The sequence below is a fragment of the Acipenser ruthenus genome, chromosome 9 (assembly GCF_902713425.1).
Source record: "Acipenser ruthenus chromosome 9, fAciRut3.2 maternal haplotype, whole genome shotgun sequence".
NCBI classification, from domain to species: Eukaryota; Metazoa; Chordata; class Actinopteri; order Acipenseriformes; family Acipenseridae; genus Acipenser; species Acipenser ruthenus.
This window is the reverse complement of record NC_081197.1, coordinates 17,311,265-17,338,117: the sequence shown is the minus strand read 5'-3', so window position 1 is coordinate 17,338,117 and position 26,853 is coordinate 17,311,265. Positions and strand designations below refer to the sequence as shown.

The window sequence follows — 26,853 nt, the reverse complement described above, 5'->3', positions numbered from 1 at the left end:
TTGGCTGTATTCATAGCAGGTGCTTTGCAAAATGAGTCTTGACGACTCCTACAATAGGGAAAGGTGATCAAATTAGGTATGTATTAATATCTAACAGTACTGGCTTTACTTGCTAAATAATTAACAAATAATTCACCAAACGCAAGGGTAATTAACAAAAGACACACATTGTTTATCAAGCAGTGTCTTTTTCAGATAGCAATGACAATATGCATAAAAAAGTATGATTTTAGGTTTTTATTTTGTACTGGTTGACAAACAATTGCTGTACGAAAGGTTCGGTTACAGTGTGAGTTTCAGCTTGGTTCGATTAGCATTGAAAGGGCATTTATTAACGAGGAACGACCATTGTGAGGCTGAGGTGATCCATGACCAAACATTAAGATACTCTGCTAGTACTTTTCTGCTTACTAGATTGTAACATTATTGGTTATGGCAATTTTTTTTTTTTACATTGTTTTTATATTTTATCTAGATTGCAACCGTAATAATATTGTATCACTGCAAAATGGCATTTAAACATGTAAATGCTTTGAAGTTTTATTGCAGTGTTGATTCCTCCCCTAATTTTGATGCAATACAAGGGAACTGTGCACTACACTGGATGCCCATTTTCTGCACAGCATGAGTTATTTGGTTCTAGTTGAGTTTGGTGCCTAGCTAGTCTACATTTTTAATGGTTGATTTGACAATTATCTTTACCCATTGTTGGCATGACATCATTAACATAACCAGTACATTCTTCCTGTTCACTGTTTTGTGTACTGTACTTCTAAGAAACCAGAGCTAGCTGGCTTTCTAGTTTGTTTGTTAAAAGCATTTTCAGCTGAAGGCACACAAACTTCTTTCTGTGCAGTCAATTTTAAAATTCTTGTGAACTAGACGGGGAGGCTTCTGCTGAACCAGTCAAACAAGGACATTAAATGTTTTTTTTGTTACATTGATGACATTTATGACACCTTTGGGAAAAGGCCTCAATTGGTTCCCATCTAAGGCTCATGGAGCTGCTAACTTGGAAGTTCTCATTCCAATGTCAGTGTACTGTGTGTTCTTTTCACTTGAAACATTACAAACCTATTTCTACTATTATTTCAATACGGTTTGCTCAGCCTAAATTTGGAGCAAGAAATAGCCCTAAAAATATAATGTAGTTAAAAACATTTTTTTAAAGGTATCACTCAAGTCACCTGGAGTATTGGTCAACCACAATTATTACTGAACAATTGAAAATGTTGCCTCACCACAGCCACCCCAATCAAGCCAATGGTCTAATTTCACCTACTTAAGAAACAGGGACTAGTCTGACCAGTAGGGGTCACCAAAACACAATGGAGATCAACTATACCCTACCAGTTTTCTTCCACAAGCCCACATAGGCTAATTTAGCACTTGTTTGGAGTCAAGATTAGTGACTTGATGCAAGCATCATCTAATGATAGGTTGAAACTTTTTTTTTTTATTGAACTGCTATTTTCATTTATTTCCATCATGTCCGATTGTATAAAATGATTGTATAATAACTGTTTGCTGTTGTTGCATACTGTGATGCACCCAGGATACCCTTGTAACTGAGAAGTTATGTTTCAATTACATTTTCCTGGTAAAATAAAAACAGAACGGTAAAAAACTTAAAAAGGGTCATGGTATCTGACTTATTAATGCTAGCTGGGTCCAAATATTCTACCAGCGGTATTGCTTCATATTTCATTAAACAGAATTGGAGTCTGCTGGCATTATTATTATTATTTATTTTTTAGCAGACGCTCTTATACAGGGCGACTTACAATTGTTACAAGATATCACATTATTTTTACATACAATTACCCATTTATACAGTTTGGTTTTTACTGGAGTAATCTAGGTAAAGTACCTTGCTCAAGGGTACAACAGCAGTGTCCCCGACCGGGGATTGAACCCACGACCCTCCGGTCAAGAGTCCAGAGCCCTAACCACTACTCCACACTGCTGCCCATGAAACTAATTATGATTGGACTTGCCTGGGTAAGTAATGTTGCAGATTATCTTCTGGCACACCCTAATGTATTCAATTAATTCATGATTTCTGCAGTTTGTAGTTTATTTTTTATTTTTATTATTTTATTTTTTATTTTGAATGATCACAATTACCACCCTCCCAAAAAATAAAATAAAATAATAATAATAATAATAATGAGAAAATATGCATATACCTGGCACACAATATACAGTACAAGCAATTTTACAGTCCTGTAAACTAACAAACTAATCCAAAACATCTCACAACAGGGAACATTTATGAAGGCAACAAACTTAAACCACAGGGGCGAAAGACCTATTTCCCTTTGTGCAGATGCAGCACATGTTCCAAAACCCATCCCACTACTTCAACTGCTTGCATTACAGAGGTTGTACCACCAGGACGGCTATAATATGTTTTGTTTTTTTTGCAGATGAGAACTAAATTTGTATAATACTAGAATTTGTACAGGTATTAAAGCAATTGATACACACGTGCCAGTCTTATTAAAATGTATTTAATAAAAATAAGACTTATAATAAAACTTGGCATCTTCTCAGACCTTGATGAACCCAACAGATTTAACAGCTTTAGGGAAACAATTTTATTTCCACATAATAACATGCTACAAAAACATTAAAAACAAGAAGTTTTTTTTTTTTTTTTTTATATAATATAAAAAGGCAACTTTTGAAATACAACATTTTGAAAACCGTTATATTCTTTTAATCTTTTGGTGTGAAATTAAAATAAAAACTACTAATTTACAAGGTTTGCAACTAATAACCAATTAATTAAAATCCACATCTTTATTATCCACAGTGATGGGGTGTAGTGGAGATCATACGTGAACACTTAACTCTATCCAATAGATTTCCTATTTTCAGGTGAATCTCTCAGATTGTTTGTCTCTTTAATACAGTTGTATTTTTATTTATTTTTTTAAACACACTATATTAAGTTCCTGATGACTTCCTGTGTTTTAGACCAGATTTACCGGAAGCAGTTTGGTACCAGGAATATATACCACTGTATTTGAAACACACAGATAATGAGCCTACACTTTTTAAAAGCAAGTCTCAGTGAGAAATACATTAACAATAATAAAAACCCTTTCCATTCTACCTTTAACACTGTGGTTACCACTCACATATAAATGGTTCAACTTTTTTTTTTTTCAATAATCCGTTTAAACATATAGAAACAAACTAGTCATTACCAAACCTAACTAAACAAACAGGTCAGTGAATGACAAAGTGTTTCCAGTTGACCTGGACAACTATGACTTTGTACTGGCACAAAATTATGGAAACAACAAAATTAACATCTAGAACAGCGGGGAGTGATGACTTTATTGCTCATTTCCCCCCTAACTCACACTTACTAAAACATATTGGTCACCCTGAATAGATAACCATCTCCTTTAAAAATATGCAAAATATTTGAATGCTCAAAGCATCTCAAGTAGAATGGAATCCCAATGAGAATGGGGAGTTGTTACCAGATAACCTCCCTCACTCAGGCTACTTCCTCACTTAATATATTGGTATCCCTAAATAGTTCCTTGTCTCCACTAAAAACACGCAATCAGTCTCAGGGTACCACAACACTTGTGGGATCTAAAACTAGACAATTTTCTTTTCAGGGATACCAAGATATTTAGTGAGCAAATAGTCTGTGAAGTTATCCGACAACAAACTCCCCAAAAAGGAGAACATTTTGGGGTACTATTATACTTGAGAAGGCTCATTAAAATCTTCTCCATATTTTTTTAAAGAGAAGATGATTATTTATTCAGAGATCCAAAGCATTTAGGAACAAGCGGTCTGAGCTGAGTTAGGAAAAATTGGCAATACAGCTAAACTTGCTATTAATCGTTTGCTGTTTCCAGAATTTATGTTGGTACTGTACAAACATTTAAAACACAGATTTAAAACAAACTTTCCACATCAGTTGGGAGGGCATATTCCACATTTCCACACAGGACAAGAGATAGGTCAGCAGTCTGGATGCCCTGAAAGAGTTTCAGAATGTCCTGTTAGTGCAAAAAGTATTTCTGTAACACATCTGACAAACATTTGTGTAAAAAAAAAAAAAAAAAAAAAAAAAAAAGCCTTTCAATTGACTTGTATTTTGAGTTTCCTTAAGGCTGAAGCAGACATTTTTTTATTGATAATAGCACATGATGATTTAGACTCTAGAGCAGTGTTCTCGACTTAAATATTGTGGAGGGCCACATAAGTAGCTCTGTGATCGTTGGCGGGCCACATGTAAATAATATGGAATACATTTTTGGGACTATTCGTTGGGACTTCAGAAACAAGTGAACTTGCTTGTAATGTTCTGATAACGTGGCTCATAGGATGTGGTTGCGGCATGCAGGCAATGCTGCAGGCGGTCGTGTCACAGTATTTTACTCTGCTTGTTCTTTATTGAGTTCATTGCCAAAAAGCTGGCTTCACACACACATATGCTACCAAACACAGACAGTCCCTTAAATAGCACAGGATATCAACGTGGGATATTTTTCTTCGGGTACTTTAAACCAGAATTCAGACACAGAGCATGTCTAATGTATTGCTTGCATGTCAATGTCAACTTGAAGTTCCAAAAGTTCAGTCTAACTTGGCAGCTTCCGCCCCCATTTGTGGGAGTTCAGTAGAGGTGGCTCTGACAGCTATGACAAAAGGAATTTTCAAAAAATGGAACACCTTCCTACTGCAAAAGTAACTAAATTGGGCCTCAAACCTCTCCCTCAGTTGAGTCATGTAGGTCACAGATATATCAGGTCTGTAGTGATCCTTCAGCTCAGGTCTTGCACAGCTACTTGTATGGGTGCGTTTTCCAAAAAACTGTGTTGAGAGGAGATGCTCCGTTTATACCTCTTCAAGGTCACACTTGTGAGAAGCTGACAGCTTTTTCTGATCGTCATAATGTACAGTGCGAGAAGCTTGTTTCAGTTTGTACAGATGGAGCACCTTCAATGATTGGATACGAAATGGGTGTTGTATCGCTGCTCAGGAGTGCCAAATTCCCACGTCACTCATTTTTATGTTTAAGTAAAAATCCATATAAATTTGAAAAGACGCTTAAGTAACTACAGATTCCTGCTCAGTTGCTTGAGTTAACAACTGCTCCTGGTGATTCAGGGAAGCTTTCAGTTTCTTTACTTGTTCTTTTCTAATTATAGATCACATCGGAAAACGGACTGAATAATCGTTGTGCACGTTAGTAAAATGTCCAGATTGCTCAGTTTCATGACTGAAAAAAACAGACAGATGGCTTTATTTGTTAACTCCGTAAGAAAAAAAACTTATCTTCCCAGAGAGTTACATTTTCTGTAGTCTTTAAGAGCATCTGTTTTAGTCATCACACGCTCGCTTACTTGTGTTGGTTGAATCTGAAGAGGACTTGTGTCCTCGCACAAACCTTCAGAAAGCACTGGGGACTCGCTTGTTGTACATTGACTGGGAGTAGTCTTGGTGGCTTCAGTCGAAAGCAGAGCATCCGCCTCGGTTTCATCTATGGCTCGTTTTTTATAAATTAAAAAAAGCTAAATTTTATACGGCAATAGCATCCTCATTTCAAAACTACAGTAGATCCAACTATCACCACTGTGCTGTAATGCGGGAACTGTTCAGCAACAACCAGTAAGAAAAGTAGGCTCATGATTTAGATTTTTTGATAGGCTGAATAACTAAAGTAGGCGGGTTAACAAATTAACGTGACAGTGGAGCTGGTTAAAAGGGAATACATTTATATATATATTTTTTTATTATATATATTATATATAAAGACACAAGCAATATAAATAATAAAGATGTACAGGTGGCAGCTGGGTCTCTGAGGGACACTTGGCCCGTGGGGACATACAATGAGGAACACTGCTCTTGAGCACTGCAAGTTCCTTATGAAATGTGCTACCCTGTGCCTCAACCACAACTTTTAAATACCTAAGTAGCGTTACATTTAGAAATACTAAACTAAAACATAATAAATTCAATAGCATGTTTTGAAAAAAAAAAATATATATATATATATATATATATTTTTTTTTGAGTGTCTTCAACTGTATTCTAGCATTTCTAAATACCTGGAGTCTGTATGCAGTTTCTACCAGTGAATAAGGTTACACAAGTGAAAACACAATTGCAATCCTAGAACCATGTAGAACAGCATTACATACATCTTTGTATGTTTTGCTTATTCACAAAAATAACCCCCAAATTAGTCTTTTATGTAAGAATTTTGTGATTAAAGAAATCCCATGATGTAACAGACTTCATGGGATACGGACATGCTGTAAAATCACTATAACCTATGCAAATATCACAAGCATGCAGCACCAGATCCATAACACTGATTAGTTATCAGTTGAGGAGAATATTTTTTTCAGGGCAATTTTCAAAAAAGGCAGAGAAGGTCACATTGATGATTTTTATTTATTCATACAAATATTTGGTGCATTTACTATTATTGACAGTTTGCTGGTTTCTTTATGTATATACTAGGATTTTAAAATATCAGTAACTGTAGGTTATCTTTGGCTTTAAATCATGAAAATACATGTAATCTAAATGGATATATCTGTTCAGAATATTTGTATTCCAACATTGGAATAACTGTAACAAAACTTTATATTTACCAAAATGTTTGGTCTTGTATTGGAGTAGATTTTCTCCATCCATTATTCTGACATTGATGAAGTTTCAAGACATGAATGGTTCTCTAGATAGGCTATAAATTCAAGTCCAAAAGGCAATTAAATTAAATGTAATGCATGATTTTACACCTTTATCATGACAAGTTGCTATACCTTTTCTGCTGACCTTTGCATTGCATACAGATATAACGTACCTCTTGAGAAGAGTTTAGAAGAGGGAACCGTTGGTGATACAGGGTTCTGCATCTTTACAAAGATTATACCATCTTTACCTTGTATCACTTTCAAAGGAGACTGCTCTGTTACAAATGAGAACAATACATTAAAACAACAAATCAGCAGACTTATTAAATCCTGAAATGGCTTGAACTACTAAATACAGCAGGAAGCCAGAAGATTCTGCTTGGTGTCCGTATACAACAGCCTCTTGCCGATCTGAACCCTGGTATTCCAAAATGATTTATAACCATCACAATGCATATCAGCAGCAACAGCAGAAACCCTCAATTCTATGACATACGGGACATTTGTACAGCGTTCTGCGTTTTATTTTTATTTTAAGGGCTATTACTTATTTTTGATGAAACTGAACTACCAAAGTCATTAAGCAAAGCCTAGACAAAGAATGTTTAGTATGGTACAGATTACGATCAGTACTCGGAATAAACCACTAATCTGAACAGGGTCTAGTCCCAACAGGTTTAGCGAGAGTCTACTGTATTACACAAACCAATATGACCAGAGTTTAAAAAAAAGAGAATATACATACAATCCAGCAGCATACATTAGGTTTTTCCAATTCATGAAAGGAAGTCAAATCATCGGAGTGGTTTTGTGTAATGACCAACAACTTAAAACCAGCAGTAAGAAGTCAAGCAGGCACACATTTAGACTAATGCCTCCATCAGTTGTACAGATTGGAAAGACAGGCCCAGTTGTAAGCATATTTATCCAATGTAAACAGAAACACAGCAGAAAAGATTAAATTAGAAACAAGTTTGTCAAGAAAAGGAAGATAAATCAGTTGTATACTTACTATGTCCACCGCCAACTAGACAAGTATAATTCTTAGGTATCTGAAAACAAAATACAAAATAAAAGTAACTTCCAAGAAAGACCTACAACTAAGTTTAACTTGTCATTTGAAATTTGATTGGAAATGAATATTTCATTCATTGACCATTAGATAAGTTGATATGGCTTTTAGAAATTAAGAAAAACTGTACTGTACTTATATTTGCATATACAGCTATGGTCAAAAGTTTTGCATCATATAGAATTAACACATTTTGTTTCATAAAGCTAAAATGAAACCTGCTGAATAATGTTACGTTAACATACTGAATTACATACCACTTTGTAGTTTTCAATATACTGAGTGACAAACTGACAAACTGAAAAATGTTAAATACTACATTGCTACTATGGCTTCCGGTAGACTTCTGCGATATAATGGTGTAGGTTCTTTGATTACATGATTATTATTATTCATTTGGCAGACGTCTTTATCCAAGGTGACTTACAGGTGTTACAGGTCAGTACAGGGTTACAATGCAAGACTGAGATTTAAAATCAGTACGGTTTACAGCAAGTGCAAATAATGCTAGTAAAATACAATATGAAACAGAATGCAACAAGTTAGAATTAACTACTAATGACATATTAGTAGTGCAATAGTGCAAGGATCATTAGCGTATCAGCTGTGGATCCTCCAGTAACGTGGTGCGTAGGTCAGGCTAGTAGGAGGGGCAGATCAAGAGATCTATAAGTGCAGTCTAAACAGGTGGGTTTTGAGGAGGCGCTGAAAGGTAGAGCAGTCCTGTAGTTCTCCAGTAGCAGGTACCACCACAGAGGGGCTAGGGAAGAGAAGGAGCAGGCATGGGAGGATGGAGAGCAGAGGGAAGGTGATGTGAGTGTAGGGAGACATGACTGGAGGTAGGAAGGGACACAGAGGTGAAGAGCGGTAGGCAAGAACAAGGGTCTTGAATTGATCTGAGCATCATCAGTGTAAATATGGTAGAAGTCAAAAGAGGAGATGTCTAAATTGTTAAGTTTATTTTTTATTTTTCAAATTAATGTCTAAATCCTAAAATTCTAGGTGATGCAAAACTTAACACCAATGCAAGTTCTTACCTGAGCAATCTCCAATGGGTTTGTTTGGAGTTCAGCATGCTGTAAGCTTGAAAAGGAGTGGGTTTTTCTTAATGAGGATGTGTATTTCATTGCATCCCAAGCACTTGCCACGCGATGTCTCAGAAGAGTCCCTACATTGCTCCTAATGGGGGATGACTTTGGCGAGTTTTTTTGCTGCATGCGATAATTGCCATTTTGAGGCAAAATCTTCATAGAACTGACTGCTTCAAATTCACCACAGACTCTTTTCACTCGAGTGAAGGCTTCACATGGAGAACAGGAACTTGGTCTTTTCACAGCTCTAAAACTGGGAGAGAATGTTCGCTCATTTCTACCAGCTGCCTTTAGCAAACCACTGCCTTCTTTTGGGGAACACAGCCTTTCATAAAGGCTTTCAAATTCTTCGTTCACTCCACTGGTTTTCTGGCTTAATCCCGAATATGAATGACTCCTTCTAAGTAAACGGCAAGCGCCTTTTGGTCTTAGCACCACATTTTCCAGAGCAGCAGAGTTTGTTGTTTGTGAAGCCACACAAGATCTCTCTCTTGCTGGATTAGCTGCAACAGACAAAGGTTCACTTCCTAGCGATTCATTACCAACAGAATACTGCATCGCTACAAAGGCTCTTCCTCGGCTTGGTGAAATTGCAGGAGAACTTGGTTTAGCAGAAAGAAGTGCCCATCTTGATGTGGTTTCAAAAGATCTTGCTCTTGTTGGTGTAACCATCAAAGAACTTGGCATAGCAGAAACACACCTTCTTGGTGATTCAAGTTGAACAGAACTTTCACTGGCATTGCACATTTTCTTTTTTGGGGAAAGAATCATGGTTTCATTGAGTGACCCTGGCCCAAGAGAGCTATGAATGGGTTCACATAATCTCCTCCTTATTGGTGTAATAGTCATAGAACTTTCCATGGCAGAAAGCAGCTCCCTTCTTGGTGATTCAACTCTAAAAGCTTCATAGGATTTGCCTCTTGTTGGTGTAACTGCGACTGAACTAGACATGGCTGACAGAAGAGATCTCCTGGCCATTTCATGTCTAAATGGACTTGCTGTAGCCTCAGAGGAGTCCCCTCTTGATGGTTTACTGGACAAAGAACTTGGCGACTTACAAGAAAATGGATTGGTTACATATGGACTCCCTCTGGGTAATGTTTGGAAAGAGGAAACATTCAAGGTTTCATTGAGGGGTTCATGTCCCAGAGAAGTTGGACAGGCTTTAATGGATTCTCTTAAAGGTGTATGATGAGTGGATGCAATCTTAGTTTCACTCAGGGATTTATGTCCAAGAGAACCTGTGAAGTCTACATGGGGACTGGTTTCAAAAACTGCTGAAGAACTGGTTAGACAGGAATCCCTAGGACAGAAATGTCCCCCAAGAGAACTTACAGTGCCATTTGAAGATACAATCATGGTTCTATCGGGTGACCCTTTATCCAGCTGGTTTGGGGACTGAACTATATCAATGCCTTCAGAGGACGACGCATGATCAGCTTTTTGTAGAATTACAGTCTCGCTGTGCTTACTTTTAGACTTCTTTCTCCGAATTAGACCCTTGGAAAAGGAAGACTTTGAATTGCTATACCAGGAGTTTTTACGATAATGTTTTAACACGTTAGTTGCAGCATGTGCTGTTAACTCTCTCTTTATTACGTTCTGCATTTTAGCCACCATTCCTGGATACAGGTCAGCCAGGAAAGAATCAGAGGAACTGTTACTGCTCTCCAATCCAGACACATTAGTTACATCAAATGTTTCCTCCAAAGGTTTCAATCGATTGGGTGCTTTAACAGGTGTGACAACTGAAAAACAGAGAATGTTATATTAAAAACACAAACCAAATATGTAAAGAATAAAGTTATAGTAATTAAATAACTTCAAGCAACTGTCAGTGGCCATACAAATATCTTGCATTTTGAATAATTGCTGACATATTCTGTTTCAAAACATTCATAGTATTTTCAAGGTACAGTCAAATCTACTGAATCAAAGATTGGTTATTCTAGACTGTTCATATACTGAAGCTTTAAGTTTTTAAACCACAGCATTAATCTAAATGACAGTTGGTAAGCACTTCTCATGTGGATAGTGAGGCACTTCTCATGTGGATAGTGAGGGAGGTAGGGACACAAAGTAAACAGCTGCATTTAATAGCATCATTTTAACATTTAGCATTACAATAGTTCAGATTCCTTATCCAAGTCATAAATATTATACTTATATCAGTAGGCAACATGTTATAACTTTAAAATGTTTATAATGCTTACCGAAAGAGGCATGTTCTTTGTTTCTTTCCCCATGGTATCCCATTGAATTTTCAAAATTGTTTGGACTTTGTTGAGATTTCTGCACCCAGTCAACCTAACATGCAAGAGAACAGTAAACAAAATATTCACATTAGAGGTTAAAGAAAGAATCTAACAAAATAGCTCAATGCAATTTCTCCCTAAGCACTTCATTTTATAGGTCTAACAGTTTATTATACCAAACCTTTATTTTAAATTTCAAAACATGATATCTGGTACTATACTAGGTAAAAGAAACCATGTCTCCCTGGCTCATTTCACCCCTGTACTGGTTTCTTTTATGTCAATAACCAATCAGCTGCTTTCCCAACTGACTAACATGCTTTCAGCCAGTGACATGCGTTGACCCAGAAGACAGTGCGAAGGTGACCTAGGAAGCACAAGTGCAAACAGATAACCTTTAGAAAAACGGCATAGAAACCTTTAACCTAGAGTTGCCTTTAAACTGAAGTAGTACCATATATCATATTTTAAAATGTAAATGCATGTATGTGTGATTTTTTGTTTAATGCATATTTCAGACATATGCAGCAAATGTAAATTTATGAAAACTTGTATCGCACAAACTAGGTAGAGCGAATAGTGTTATTTTACAGATGGTAAACAGATCAGTTTTTTAGGCCATCATCCATACTGTTGCCCTGAACTATGCTGCACAAGGCATCTAGGTGATTGACAAAATCATGGAACAACGGATGACCAAATCTGAAGTCCATTTCTCAAAGCCAGTTGTATAGACTAGTATAGCAGAGATAAAAATGAAGGTTTCCTATAATCCCATACACATTTTGCCTGATTTATTGCTTATTTTTGTATTGACAATGTTCAGCTGAGCACCAAATTTGAAGACCATTAATCATGGATATGGCCAAAAGTTAAAATAATGTGACAATGAAACTAAACTACGGTATATAGCCGCATATGGTTTTTGGCCTTTTGAACTACCTTATTTGATTTGTGAGATTTAAAAATGTAATTTCATTTTACCAAAACATAGCCGGGCAGGTCCTCCTCATCTTGCATCAAAATGTCAACATCGACTCGGTATTGCTTCCCGACATCCATTGAAAGGACACCACCAATTTCACTTGGACCCTTTCAGAATCACAAATTGGGGAAAAAAAACACAAGGGTGCTTGTTATGTGCTCCAAAATACTTGATGCAGCTTTTCTATGACAGCATACATGGCAAAAGTGCAATCTTCCCAACTGAAATCTAGAGCGACTACAATATTTTCACACAGTATTTCGGTTGTTCTACAGCTTATTCTTCAACGAAGTAAGAACATACTCTTTGGGGTTAAAATTATATACTTTTTTATTTTTAATATATACAGTGCCTATAGAAAGTCTACACCCCCTTGAACTTTTTTCACATTTTGTTGTGTCAGTGCCTCAGTTTCATGCATTTAAATGAGGATTTTTTTCCCACTTATCTACACACCATACTCCACGCTGTTAAGGGGAAAAAAGTTTTTATGGAGAAAAAAATTATATATTAAATACAAAACTGAAAGATCATAATTGGATAAGTCTCCACCCCCCTGAGTTAATACTTGGTGGAAGCACTTTTGGCAGCAATTACAGCTGCAAGTCTGTTGGGATAGGTCTCTACCAACTTTGCACGCCTAGATTTGGCAATATTTGACCATTCTTCTTTACAAAACTGTTCAAGCTCTGTCAATTTCATTGGGGAGCGTTGATGGACACCAATCTTCAAGTCATGCCACAAATTTTCAATTGGATTTAGGTCGGGGCTCTGACTGGGCCACTCAAGAACATTTACCTTTTTGTTCCTTAGCCACTCCAGTGTAGCTTTGGCTGTGTGCTTTGGGTCATTGTTGGGTTTGCGCCAAACATAATGCTTTGCATTTAGACCAAAAAGTTCCATTTTAGTTTCGTCAGACCACAAAAACTTTGCCACATGGCTACAGAATCTGTTTTTTTTGCATACTTCAAACGGGATTCAAGGTGGGCTTTCTTGAGTAATGGCTTCCTTCTTGCCACCCTACTATACAGGCCAGATTTGTGGAGTGCTTGGGATATTGTTGTCACATGCACACTTTGACCAGTCTTGGCCATAAAAGCCTGTAGCTCTTGCAAAGCTGCCATTGGCCTCTTGGTAGCCTCTCTGATCGGTCTTCTTGCTTGGTCATCCAGTTTGGAGGGACGGCCTGATCTAGACAGGGTCTTGGTGGTGCCATACACCTTCCACTTCTTAATAATCGTCTTGACCGTGCTCCAAGGGATATTCAAGGCCTTTGATATTTTTTTATACCCATCTCGATCTGTGCCTTTCAACAACTTTGTCCCAGAGTACTTTTGAAAGCACCTTGGTGCTCATGGTTGAGTCTTTGCTTTGAAATGCACTACCCAGCAGAGAGAACCTACAGGAATGCTGAATTTATCCTGAAATCATGTGAATCACTACAATTTAACACGGGTGGAGGCCACTTAACTTGGTGTATGATTTTGAAGGCAATTGGTTACACCTGAGCTAATTTAGGATTGCTATTACAAGGGGGGTGGACACTTATCCAACCAAGCTATTTCAGTTTTTATTTTTAATTAATTTTCTACAAATTTCTAGAATATTTTTTTCACTTGGAAGTTGTGGGGTAGGATGTGTAGATAAATGAAAAAAAAAACCACTATTTTAATGCATTTTAATTCCAGGATATAAGGCAACAAAAGGTGACAATTTTGAAAGGGGGTGTAGACTTTCTATAGGCACTGTAATATTATTATTTTTATATATATATATATATATATATATATATATATATATATATATATATATATATATATATATATATATATATTTTTTTTTTTTTTTTTACCTCAAGAGTTTCATCCTCAGCTTGGTTTTGACTAGCTTCCAACATTAAGTAGTCATCACCTAAAAGAAACAGAAGAAACCTTCACATTTCTACGCTTGCAAACTCACAATAACTTCTGGCAGCATTAGAATGGTTCCCTTGACAATCAGGTTGCTCCGTTCACTCAAATTAAGAATTTGTAAAGGGTTTTTCACACACTGGGGAGTAATCCAACAAAAAATTGAGCTAGTCTTAATACTGATACTAAGAGGAAGTGTTCCATTGAGAATAATACCTTAAATTAAAACAGTGAAAAGCAGCAAAAACACAAACCACCACAACAGACTCCAGTTTCTTGACTTAAATAAACTCTGATCAATATTCAATTACCACTTTTACATCAAATTTCGATAAATGTTTTGAAGTTTTTAAAGTTAAAAAAAAAAAAAAAAAAAAAAAAAAAAAGGATAGAAAGTTCACAGATCATCCTGACAAATTATTTAATTTTCTGAATATGTGTCGTTCATGAAAGGCACAGCCTTGGGCAGAATGGAAGTTCTGCCCATTTATCCAAAGCATGGGTAGTACAAGCAGTGGATGTGTCAGCTAACCCCACATTGCAACAGGACACAAGCATGCCTCAAGCCAGCGACCCTTGAAGTAGTATAGTCGTCAATGTCTTCTCTTCAATCATTTATTGTGCTGTAGAGAGACTAGGGAGTAGAATAAATATAAGCATACAGAATTAGATAAAAAATATATATATATCTTACCTGATGTCTCAACACTGCATGGTTCCTAGGAAGAAAAAATAAAATTAAAGAAACCTTCAGTATGGATAGTGCACTCAATTCTAAAAGAATTACATCATCATAGCTCTATATAAGGTCATTACTAAGACCTATCCTTTAATTTTAGGCTCTTAATTATGCGAGGGACCTGCAGCGCACATGATTTAATACGTGTCCTTGTTTTGAAGTTCTTCTGAAAGCTTGTCACCCTTAATAGCTTATAAATACCTTGTTGGGTTGATCTGAAATTGATAGAGAGATCAATGACTATGAAGAAATCTATATGCATAATCATTTGAGGTGCACATTGCTGTGGTTTGCAAATTCAGTATCTGAAGTACAGTACCTGGTTACTAGCAACACAGTCGTGTGCAGTTTCAGAAGACATGCTGTCATCTTCATTAACTTTAAAAGAAAAAAACAAAACGTAAAACACTTTTGCAATAGCAAAACATACATCCCAACCAGCCTAGATACTTTCAAACAGTAGTCTGGTGTCTTTTTTTTAAACTAAACTAATATTGTAACAACAACAGTAAGGAAAGAGAAAACAAGACTGCAAGTACGAAACAAACAAGACAGCCCTAGAGAGAGATGTGGTTTTTACATTTATGTATTTACATTTCCTATATCTTAACTTTGTCTTTTTCAAGTAACCCCACGATTGATCAAGAGGCTCTACAGGCAGGTGTTCACATAACTTAACATTAGGTTCTCACGTGATTACCAGCAGAAATGGTTTGGTAAGCACCAAAATTAGGGGTCATCATCCAAGTTGCTGTCTAGCTCCACCTCCTCCTCCTCAGACAGTTCAAACAATTGGGACGGCAGTGTCAGAGACCACAACAATAGTTTCTGAATGTTGAAGTAGGAGCCTGGATTGCTGGTTATTCAGATTTTTAACAAATCACGCATTCTCCATACTATCACATTGTCACTCTGGGGATTCAAAAGCAAAAACCCAAACACTTCATCACTTTATTAGTGATGCTGAACACGTCAGCTTGATGGCACAATTTATATAAGGATATAACCGAGGGCGAAAAATATATTTTAAGTAAAATGGTTAAGTAAATGTATTTTTTTAAACTCACATTTAAATGTAAACAGCTTTTAAACAAATCGACACTTCCTCTCAGTTTGGGAAGCGAAGTATCAGTGATCTTTCTTAACGCCACTCCCCGTAACTGCATCTCTCTTCTCTGAATGGACGGCTTAACAGAGATCCCTGCTATCATTGGTTGTTTCAAGTATCCATTAAAGAGAATTATTGATCTTATGAATTGGAGGGACTGTAGATAAATTGGAACCCTCCCAGAGATCGTTGACAAACCAGAGGCTAGGCAGATATGGCTCACCTTGCAAGCGTGAGCACACTCGCTGCCTTTCTGAAAAATGCTTTCCTGTTAAATGTACTGATGGTACGCCTTTGCATCTTAAACAACAATATGGAAGTCCGCATTTCTTTATTGGTTCGCATGAGCACCAGTTATGTGAACCCCTGTCTATAGGCATACATCTCTAAAAAAACAAATGAACTTTAATGGTACCTTGATTGTATCCCTGTCAAAATTGCAGGAAAACGCCAAGTTTAATAAATACAATTTAAAGAGCTAAACATTTGCATTTCAAATCTTCCTCGTCTTTTAAGAGCTCTGTTGATGCTTGTAAAAGGAATATTTGTCCTCAGCATAGAACACAAGTGTGGTCCAGTGGTTAAAGAAAAGGGCTTGTAACCAGGAGGTCCCCGGTTCAAATCCCACCTCAGCCACTGACTCATTATGTGACCCTGAGCAAGTCACTTCACCTCCTTGTGCTCCGTCTTTCGGGTGAGACGTAATTGTAAGTGACTCTGCAGCTGATGCATAGCTCACACACCCTACTCTCTGTAAGTCGCCTTGGATAAAGGCGTCTGCTAAATAAACAAATAATAATAATAATAAAAGTGGCACCAATGTGAGCTTCCCAAACGTCCAAATTCTCACATGTGGAAATTTTAGTAGAGCAGATCAGGACAAGCTAACAAATATATCATTACCAGTTTTCTCTTCATCACTGTGCAGATCCTGTAAAAATGAAAGACATTAAAACAAGCAAGATTAGAATGCATTGAGGGTGTATTCATGTTACTTGTATCTCTTGCATTCCTTTGGTTTGCATTAAAGACATTACAAATATAGCAGTGAAATGATCAGGAAATAACTAAATAATAAATGAATAAACTTGAAAGAAAGGGACATATGCAACTGTTGAACTAAATATTTTGGCTAAATAAACCTAAACAAATGCCCTTTATATTATCTGCTTTGTGTGTGCGTTTTTTGGTTTTTTTACCTGAAGAAAGTTGCTGTTGTCCATGGTGTCCTCTGATATCCTGATGTCACAGTCATAAACTTTAAAATAAATCAATAAATAAATCAATAAATACACTTGGTGAGGGCTTTGCAAATACACAAAATAGTACTTGTTGAGTTGGGCAAGTATAACGCAGTAGACTGTTTTTCAAATCAATTTAAATATATATCCAGCACTCCAGATAAGCTGTGTACTAGGTGTTTTACGCATGACATTTAAATGTAATGCATAAATACGCATAGCAATTTTGCTGCACAGCTTGAGTTTGTATGTTATCAAGCTTCTTGTAAGTCGTTGGTTCACAGCGTCTCAATGAACAATTGTAAATATACTGCATGATGTAGCTAGAGAGTGGGGAGGGGTTTAGGTCGGCCAGGGTGTCCTCGGCTCACCACACACCAGCCTGGCCGGGCGCCTGCGGGCTTGCCTGTAAGCTGCCCGAGAGCTGCGTTGTCCTCCGACGCTGTAGCTCTTGGGTGGCTGCATGGTGAGTCCGCAGTGTGAAAAAAAGCAGTCGGCTGATGGCACACGCTTCGGAGGACAGCGTGTGTTCGTCTTCGCCCTCCGGAGTCAGCACAGGGGTGGTAGCGGTGAGCTGAGCCTAAAAATAAATTGGCCATTCCGAATTGGGAGAAAATAATAATAATAATTGGCAACGACTAAATAAATAAAAAAAAGAAATATATAGTATGTGTATTCAAGCCTTTTGTTAAATACTGTATATTCCATCTGCACCGTTGATATAAAGCAAATAAGCAGAATTGTTATTTTTTCTTTTTATAGTAAGACCAAGTTATTTCAAAGTAAAATGACAGTTAAAATGTAATGTTGTAATTGCATGCCCTATAAGTTAGCAATGAAGGAATTCAGTATTTACTGAAAGTACACGACTAAGGCGATGTTGCATTTTACATAGTGTCTAAATTGTAGAGTAAATTACTCGATGACCCAAAACATTATCTGGAGTGCTGTATATACATCACCACCAATCTATATGAACAATCTCTTGTGCAATGCTAATATACTACCTTACCTGTAGTCTCATCATGTAAATCCTAAGAGATTTAAAAAAAAACAAAAAAAAAAACACATTTAATAAACAGGGAACCGATAGAAATGTATTCCATAAGGTGAATCTCGAGATTTTTGGTGGATCTTTGGGTAAATACTGCATTAACTCAAATTTATGATACCCTTTAATCAAAACAGAAGTTCAAATTTTGGGGGTGCGACTTGAATTCAAGGTTTTTCAGCTAGGGTACCTGTTTACATTTGCGCATGTTGTAACGGTTGGTTGGTTGGTTGTGAGAACAAGGAGGGTGCAGTGCGCGAGGAGCAAGCTAATTAGAACCAAGACTGTTAAAGTATAGCGTGCTTCAGGACTGTGTTATTGCTGGGTGATGATTCAATCGACTCCACGGAGCTTCCACAGAGTTCAGCAGCAGCGCTCCCTGATTAGGTGAACACCGCACTGCACAGCCAGCCTGTTGCGTAGACCCGTCCAGTGGATCACCAGCTCATTAATTCAGAATCAAAGACATAGAAGCCCGGACTCAGTCGACACGTCGTTGGAAGGACAGAGACTGTGTTAAGGGCTGCAGTATAGGGGGTTAATCCAGGCCTAGATGGGAGGTTGTAGCATGCAGCATAATAAGTTTGCTGTCTACTACTCTTAATTGAGTGGTAGTATGCCTGGCCAGGCTATATTCGTATGTTCTTAATATATTCGATACCTGTTCTAATAATAAAAAAAAATAAAACTCTCTGTGAAAATAATTCCCCCTGCTGGTGTATTAATGTTGTATATATACATATATGTATAGATAAAAGAAATCCATTTGGCTTCATTCTGTGTTTTTTGTTTTGCTGAATTTCAAAGGTTTCTCTATCCTTTTTCAAACGTGTTTTGCGCAGGTTCTTTCCAGCTTTCCTTAGTTTGCAGTTATTTGGTCTTTGCTTAGTGCCGGGTAGTTTAAAAGGACAGAGAAGATTCGGTAAGGAGATCCGACTTTCTTTCGTACTCGTGTGATAATGGGGGCTTTGCGTTCTATCTTTTAGAATCATGGTTTAGTTTACCCATTTATTTTATACAGCTTAATTTTCGTTAGTCTGTGGTTAGTTGTCAGGTCTAATTTAGTAGTCAAACGTATTTCCTTTTTCTTTAATTCAATTTGGTTTGATTTTAGACACCAACGCAGCTTGCACTAACTTAAGCTTTGTTTTTGGTTAATAAGTTTACTGTTTATTTTGCTACTTTCTTTACCAGTTCTGGATCAGTTTGTTCTTTTTTCTTTTGATACTTTGTATTCCTTGTTACGATTTTTGGAATGTTTTTTCTTTTCTTCAACGGCGGATTACAGCAGTTTTCTCCATCAAAGGATCAACCACATAACTGCCAGTTTACAGACCTGGGTGAGATCTATGTAATTGTTTCTTTTCCAATCTGCTGCTGGATTACACATTTGTGTTGAATGGACATTAAGTTTTGGTTGTTTCAGGAGGTATTTTTTTTTTTGTGAGGATACTCGGGACTTAAATATTAATTTTGAACTTGTGAGGGTTTTTTTGCGTTATTTTTCAACATGTTTTACAGAACTGCATTGTTGATTTTTATGTTTGTTTATTTCACCGCTGTGTGATGCTGTACGTTAATGATGTTAATTCTGCTGCTAGTTTTAATAGTACAATTTAAAGATACAAGTAGTTATTTCATTGGGTCAATTGAAATACTATTTGAGTAGTTAGAGATTATTTAAAATCACTGACTTCTTTCTCAGTATGGCATATTACTATAGTGTGTTTTTGTATACGATAGTTAAAATTGGTCGGTTACTTTGGGGAATCAGCCTTCTACTATATTACACAGTGATGTTTTGTTTAGTTATATTTATCTATCTAATGAGTACTGGTGAAACAATTTAAATAAATAGAGGGTATTTAATTACATTTTGGGTGATTATTCTAGTAGGAAGCAAATAAAGTGTCACTGGCGTTTACCGAATTTAAATGTTTTCTGTATTGCTGCACCTGGTTGCTTTATAAAGATTAAGTAATCTGTTACAATGTTATGTTACTGTACATAATCCCCCCCCCACCCCACACACACACACACACACACACTTGCATTTGCAATATAGTAGGTGGCTTACTCTGATAATTGAATGTACGGTAATACAGTGTTACATGTTGGCACCTGGAAATTAAAGTAATTTAACTTAATTATTGTGGGTTTTTTTCATTCAGTGCGACTTTTTATTCATGTTTTTTTTTTTTTTGGTCTTCGTATTTTGGGGCGTGCGACTTGAATTCAGGGGTAACTTAAATTAGAGTAAATACGTTAATTTTACCACTATGCATGAAAATATTAAGTTTCCAATAAGGCTGATTTCACAATACAATAAAAATCCCACACCCGATTCCTGTTTTGCCTTTACTGTCTTCATGTTTGTTTGCAAGTACTGTGACTGATTATCTGCTTAAAGACGGACAGTCTATCTTACTGTACCTTGGGTTGCATTCATTTATGTATTGGTTTCCACCAAATAAGATTAAATATCATTTTTAAATCAGGTTCTCGCCAAACTTCTATTTACCTGGATAGAGAGTCCATCAGCAGAATCTTGTCCAGTCTCTGAATACCTGCTGTCATTGCCTAACATGATAGAAAGACACACCATTGGTGAGTTAACACCACCAGAGAGAAAGGTGTGCAAGGCATCCAATGCTTCTTTTGTTGTTTGCTTTCTTAGGTAGCAATACTAAAAATCAACATGTTTAACAGGACTATGTACCTTTGTTTCCTATCATGAAGTCAATTTCTTTAGAGCATTTTACAGCACTGCAGAACCCACCTGGATTGCATCAATCACCTACTTTTAGGGGTTATACCAAGATTACCCCCAAAAAATGGGTGGCTTTACAATGCATTCTTGTAAAATGCATCAATAAAATCCAGCTGTGGGTAATCCCTGACAAGGTATAGGTTGATCAACCCCCCTTCCCTTATGCCATCTACGCTGTCAACTGGAGTCACTGATCACCTCAAAACAAATGCATTATCACTCAAGCTCATCCTCCTCCCCCACTACAAAACTGCTGCTTATCTAGTCTGCAACAAAACAATACACCCACATTTTAAAAAAAGCAATTTAAAATCAACCTCACATCAAGATTATTTTCTCTTGTGGGGGCTGTAATGCTTATATAGTACCTTACCTGTAGTCTCCTCATCATATAAATCCCAAAACATCAACTGTAAAACCCTTTTACAGAAATGTCCTGATCTAAAACCTTCCATGTGCAATCAATATGAGAGGTTTGTACCCCCCCAAACATTTCTTAGCTCTATAAATGTGTATCTTACCCATCATCTCTTCATCATTAACAGCATCCTGAATGTGAAAGAAAGGGAAAACAAACACATTATTCAGATTGTTTTGCATTTAAGGCTGTAGCAGCATTGTTATTGGTTTTTAATGTAAAGTATATCTGAACAAAAACATTTTTGCATGCAAGAACTGCAAGAATAGAAGGGATCTGCCATGCGGTGCTATGTTTACAAAATAAAAAAACTACGCTACTGTTTCTAATTTAGCTTTTATTTCTCTAATTTGATTTTTTTTTAATCAAAAAAGCATGTACAATATTGCCAAGACACATTCTTTATTTTATTAGTCAGATTTTATTTTATAGATTAAATATTTCTCTCAATGCAGAATGATGATAAACATTGATTATATATATATATATATATATATTATATATATATATATACATATATAAAAAATGATTTCCATTACACGAGAGTAGATGTTAAAACTTCATGCTGATTTGAACTCGGCTCTCGCCAAGATAAGCACAAACTAAGAAGTAGCTTTACAGTAAACTAATGTGATCCATTTGTGTCTCCATCCATTTACGTTTCCTTCCATATGATGATGTAGATATCCTTCTGTCTGGTGTTAATGGCTGAAGTGTAATGCTGGCTCCAGGGATCAGCTTATTTTGCCTCCCTGGTGCATCAGCACACACAACGGCTGCGATGCTGGCTCCGGGGATCAACCATAGTGCGGCCTCCCCAGCGCATCAGCATGACGTCTGGATTGAGCTAAGTAGGGTACATCTCTGGGGTCTTCAAGTGGGCACCTTCCATCCTCAGTGTTTAGTCGACTAGCCCACGACACCTCAAGAGGGCTCGACGGTGATTCTGGCGTCCCAGCATCACCCCCCTCCGTCCCCCACTCAACTCAACTATATGGTATTTTTTCCCAGGATTATGCGCTCACATAAAATGTTATATATATATATATATATATATATATATATATACACACACACACTTAATAATTTAAAAACTCATTAAAGCAGGGTTAGACAACAGCACTAGCCCTGCACCCATTTTATATAGTACTGTTACATTAAAACACCTGAGGCCTCTAAACGCAGCTTCGTATGCACTTCATTTGTGTTTATTTATTTATTCATTCATTTTTTATATGCATCATTTTGAATGGTGTAAGCTTACAGGACCGCTTTCTAGTAGTTACCTACACTCCCATCCAAAACCCAAATTAATTTACTGTCATCACAACGGTAAAATAAACCTAGAGTTTTCTGGGGGGAATCAAACTTCTCGCTACATAGGTAAATTACATCAAGGCGACTTGCATGTTTTAAAATTCTAAACTTAATGCATGTAGTTTATTTTTATTTTTATGTAACTAAGGCCTACCTTTTAAGGAGGATTAAATGTGTGCAGCATATGCATGTACTATATAGCGTTAATATTGACTAGCCTGTAATATTGCGGTAACTGATTTGACAATTGATACAAATAACAATTTCTGTTGCAACAGGTGTTCCAAAGAACCCTGCCTCCCTGTATGAACTGCACGTACGTTTGTATTATCTGATGTATTATAGCTCCTCCCATAAAAGGGTGCCTTCACTATACATCTTACTGTATGTACATTTCATTCCGGATCATTCCGGATACAACAGGCAAGATCATTAATTAAGGTCAGTGCATTTATAAATGTATTAATAGTACGGTCCCTTGAAAAATAAACATGAAAACCAGCTCACTGTTATTGTAAACAAATACTGTTTCTATTTCAAATGTTTACCTGTTACTGTATGTAGGCTTGGCAGGATTCGATTTTGATTTGTAAACGTCGATTTCACCTCACATAAAAAATACCCCCCCCCCCCCCCCCATCTAAATTTCACGCAATCTTGAAAATGTGAACGATAAAAATCTAAATGAATGCTTAAAAGTAAACATCGATATTATCCATCGAAATTCTTAAATAAAAATTGAATTCTGCCAAGCCAATGTATGTGTAAATACACACTTTCTCAGTTACATTTTGCTCACTGTGTGGATGTTTCCATGGATCAAGTAACAATAATGCCATACTGTTAGAGGGAGCTTGGTTTCACCAGGACGTGCAGTTTCATGGTTTTACCTATCAGAACGTGACCCTGGGAGACATGGTTCTATGTAACAGGTCACTACAACCTACATATACACATTTGTTACCTTCTTCAGCTTTTCTGTGACATGTTTTCCAGAGGTACTCGCAGACTGACAGGAACCATCCACACTCCCTGCATATTAAAATAATAAATTACATGTCTGCTTATTTTTATCTCTGTAGTAAACCAAAATCAGCAGCTTTACTACCATACAAGTATTGTAACGTTCTTACTTTCATGCTTAACCACTTTAGTGACAATCCTGTATATATAACAATCAGTATGTTTACATGAACAGATTCAGAACACAGTATTCTGGGTAGGAGTATTCTGGGTAATCTGTTTACATGCAAGTGGAATTTAATATTCCACTATTATTCCCCATTTACATGCAGACAGGAATATGAATACTGAACACACACTGCGCATATGCAATGACTGGTTTAAAAGGAGCAATTTGATTTATAGCTGCAAATGTATTCCTTCCAAATAATCTGTTTTGAACTGCAGCATCAACCTGGCAGATCCAGACTACACACGTTGTATACAAAATTTAAGCCCAACAAATGTTTGTTTTAAACTGTACACTATAACCAAACATGGATAAAATACAGTATCCAGTGGCTGCTACAAACAAGCTTCAGTTAATTAACTTACAGTCTATACCAAAGTTTTAAACTCCATATTTCTGGGTATGTATTTATGTACCTAATGCATTCTTCCTGCCAACATTAACACAAAAGCTGCTTGCCGTGACATCACAAGTTTTCTAAATCCCCGACTACAGAGGCAATGCATGCGCGGGAAAGAAAAAGGCAAGTATTTCAAATAGTGTTTACATGCAAGACAGCTCCCCATATCTTATTCTGAATACTGCTTACCTTATTATAATTATTATTATTCTGAATATGCCGTTTACATGACTAATACTTATTCTGAATACTGAGTATTCACTGCATGTCAATGTCATGAATATTTTATCCTACCTTCCTTGGTCTCCCCAGGAGGAAAATCCTATCCAAAAAAAGAAAATACTTAAATTACAGCAAACAAATATATGGATTTCTGGAATACCTTTTTGAAATGTCAAAATAAAAGATGAACAGGATGAGGGAACAGGTATTATTAAATTGAATTTGTGTCTGCTCCACTAGTGCCCTCACTATAGTGTCACATCCAGGGTTTTCCTGCAACCCAAGCAGCATGTTACAGTGCCTACTGAAAACAGTGTGGGTTTGGAAAAGATGGAATACGTATTGGAACAAAATAGCACCCAAAAAAAGATTGACGTGCACTGCGTATTGGTGTGTTTATGATACTGGTTAACAGCTTGTGTTTACTAAAGCAGAAAGAGTCGGCATTATTGTTTAGATTGGCTGCGCTACGCTTATACAGCTCCCCACAACAGCAAGTTCGTGGGTTTCCTCCGATCCCACAGCCAAGCCCGCAAACCTGTGCTCCCTTGTCATGTTAACTAAACAATGTTTTGTCTGTTTTATTTCTCATGAAACAATAAACGGAACTAAATATCCCAACCTTGCATTTCTTTTGCCTGTCAATTAATTTCTTCTTTCTCTTCAACTCTTTGCTGTATACTACTTCACCGTCCCAAGGCAGTATACCTATTCATACAAAAACAGGGGTTATTCTACTTCAGTTTAAAAGGGTATCATTGGTCTGTACATCACACCATTTAAACAGACTCAAAGGTCCAGTATGACCCACTAAGACCAAAAGTAAAATGCTGCCTTACCATCTGGTGTCTGGCAGGTCATAGTTTCCAAGTCAACAATGATTGAATCCTCTCTTTCAGCGGAATACTGCCAAAACACAAACAAATATATCAACACACAGCAGGGTATACTTTATTTCGCATGCTACAATTACACAGAGTTATCTTTGTAAAAAACAATACCACTTTGACCTACATTCACAGTATCATATGTAAATATACAATTGTAAGCAAGGTACATGTGTACTCAGTACCTCAGTGTATATTCCCTAAATTCTGATACTCAATAACTTTGTTGTCACCAAACTTAATCACAAATTGATACGTCTCTCTGTAGGGCAAAATGCTTATGCAGAATGTATAGCAGGTCTAGCAGATGATATTGAAAGTGTATTAAATTAATTGCCAAGAGGTTAAAAGTCCAAAAGTAACATGCGCTGCAAAAACAATAAAGTATTTCATTCAACATCTTTGCAATAAAGTCAGCTTTTAATTTTCAGTTAGTCTGAAATCGTAATTGGCTCTTTCAGAGTCTACACTAGTTTACAACATGGCTGTTGGTTGGCAGCAAGTTTTTTGTTTTGGTAGCTTTAATGAGATCAATTCATGTGAAAAAAAGAAATCATTAAACGAGAGTCCAGGGAGGCACCGTCTTCAAACATACAAGTTACACTAACAGGCAACATGAATACAAATCTTTAAAACGACTGCTGTGACTGAGCCTAGAAAATGCGTCGACACCAGACACCGTTGTAATTTCCAGACGGAAGAAAGTATGACAAATAAGATGTATGCACATTTTACAATTCTGACTATATTTGTCCATTTACTTTAGAAAATGTATATGCTTTAGAATTGATTGGCCATGTTGTTATTAATAGTAATTAGAATTGTCTGATTATTCTCATAAAAATGTACGGTAGTAGGCTGTTTATTAATTCATTTTCTGTGTGGTTCAGACTTATCTGCAAACTAGTGAATATAAATTAGAGACAATTTTGTGGAAGCTTTTTTGCACTACGGTTTAACAAAAAACCTATGCAATTTTTTTTGCAAAACTGAGTTACTGACAACCAATACTGTCTGTAATGAAGTTCTTTCGTGGGACTATACAATACATTTAAAAAAAAAAAAGTAAACACTGCCGTGTTCAGTCACAGTGAACCATGCACAGATAGTCATTATACCATCTCACCTTTCTACAAATCTGCTCCAGTGACTGAAGATAACGATCTTCGTTTCCTCTAATTCCACGGAAAAAGTAATCTAAATCCATGTTTATATTGTAAGCGTTAGAAAATAAAACAAAAACAGGGAATATTACTCCACAGCGCTGCTGCAACAATGTCAGGTTTTTTACTCATCTGATTCAAAAATAAATCCCGAAACAAAGCAGAAGCATGATTGGCCATCGCATGATCGCGCGTTAGTTCCTCTGTCACATGGTTCATTAGTTTAGGCCGGGTTTGGTCTGAAACGGAGTAACTGCAAGCTGCAGTACAGCAGATAGGAAGTAATTTTATGCAGATTCGTGCAGGGCTGCCAGATAATCTGCTAACTTCCTGAAAACCCGTGTACAGA

General features: G+C 36.7%; 1 protein-coding gene across 1 annotated transcript; it reads right to left on the bottom strand.

Annotated features, from left to right (window-relative positions):
* Positions 1–1,779: 1,779 nt before the first annotated feature.
* Positions 1,780–26,853, bottom strand: LOC117406459 (uncharacterized). Its single transcript, XM_059031283.1, has 19 exons — positions 26,468–26,853; positions 25,294–25,360; positions 25,077–25,162; positions 24,527–24,554; positions 23,605–23,672; positions 21,427–21,454; positions 20,657–20,715; positions 18,097–18,118; positions 17,043–17,101; positions 16,747–16,774; positions 15,055–15,113; positions 14,691–14,715; positions 13,939–13,997; positions 12,086–12,193; positions 11,060–11,153; positions 8,793–10,594; positions 7,696–7,735; positions 6,854–6,958; positions 1,780–4,010 (listed from the first exon to the last, which is right to left on the bottom strand). The coding sequence occupies exons 1-19, from the start codon at positions 26,546–26,548 to the stop codon at positions 3,994–3,996; spliced, it is 2,835 nt and encodes a 944-aa protein (XP_058887266.1). The 5' UTR covers positions 26,549–26,853; the 3' UTR covers positions 1,780–3,993.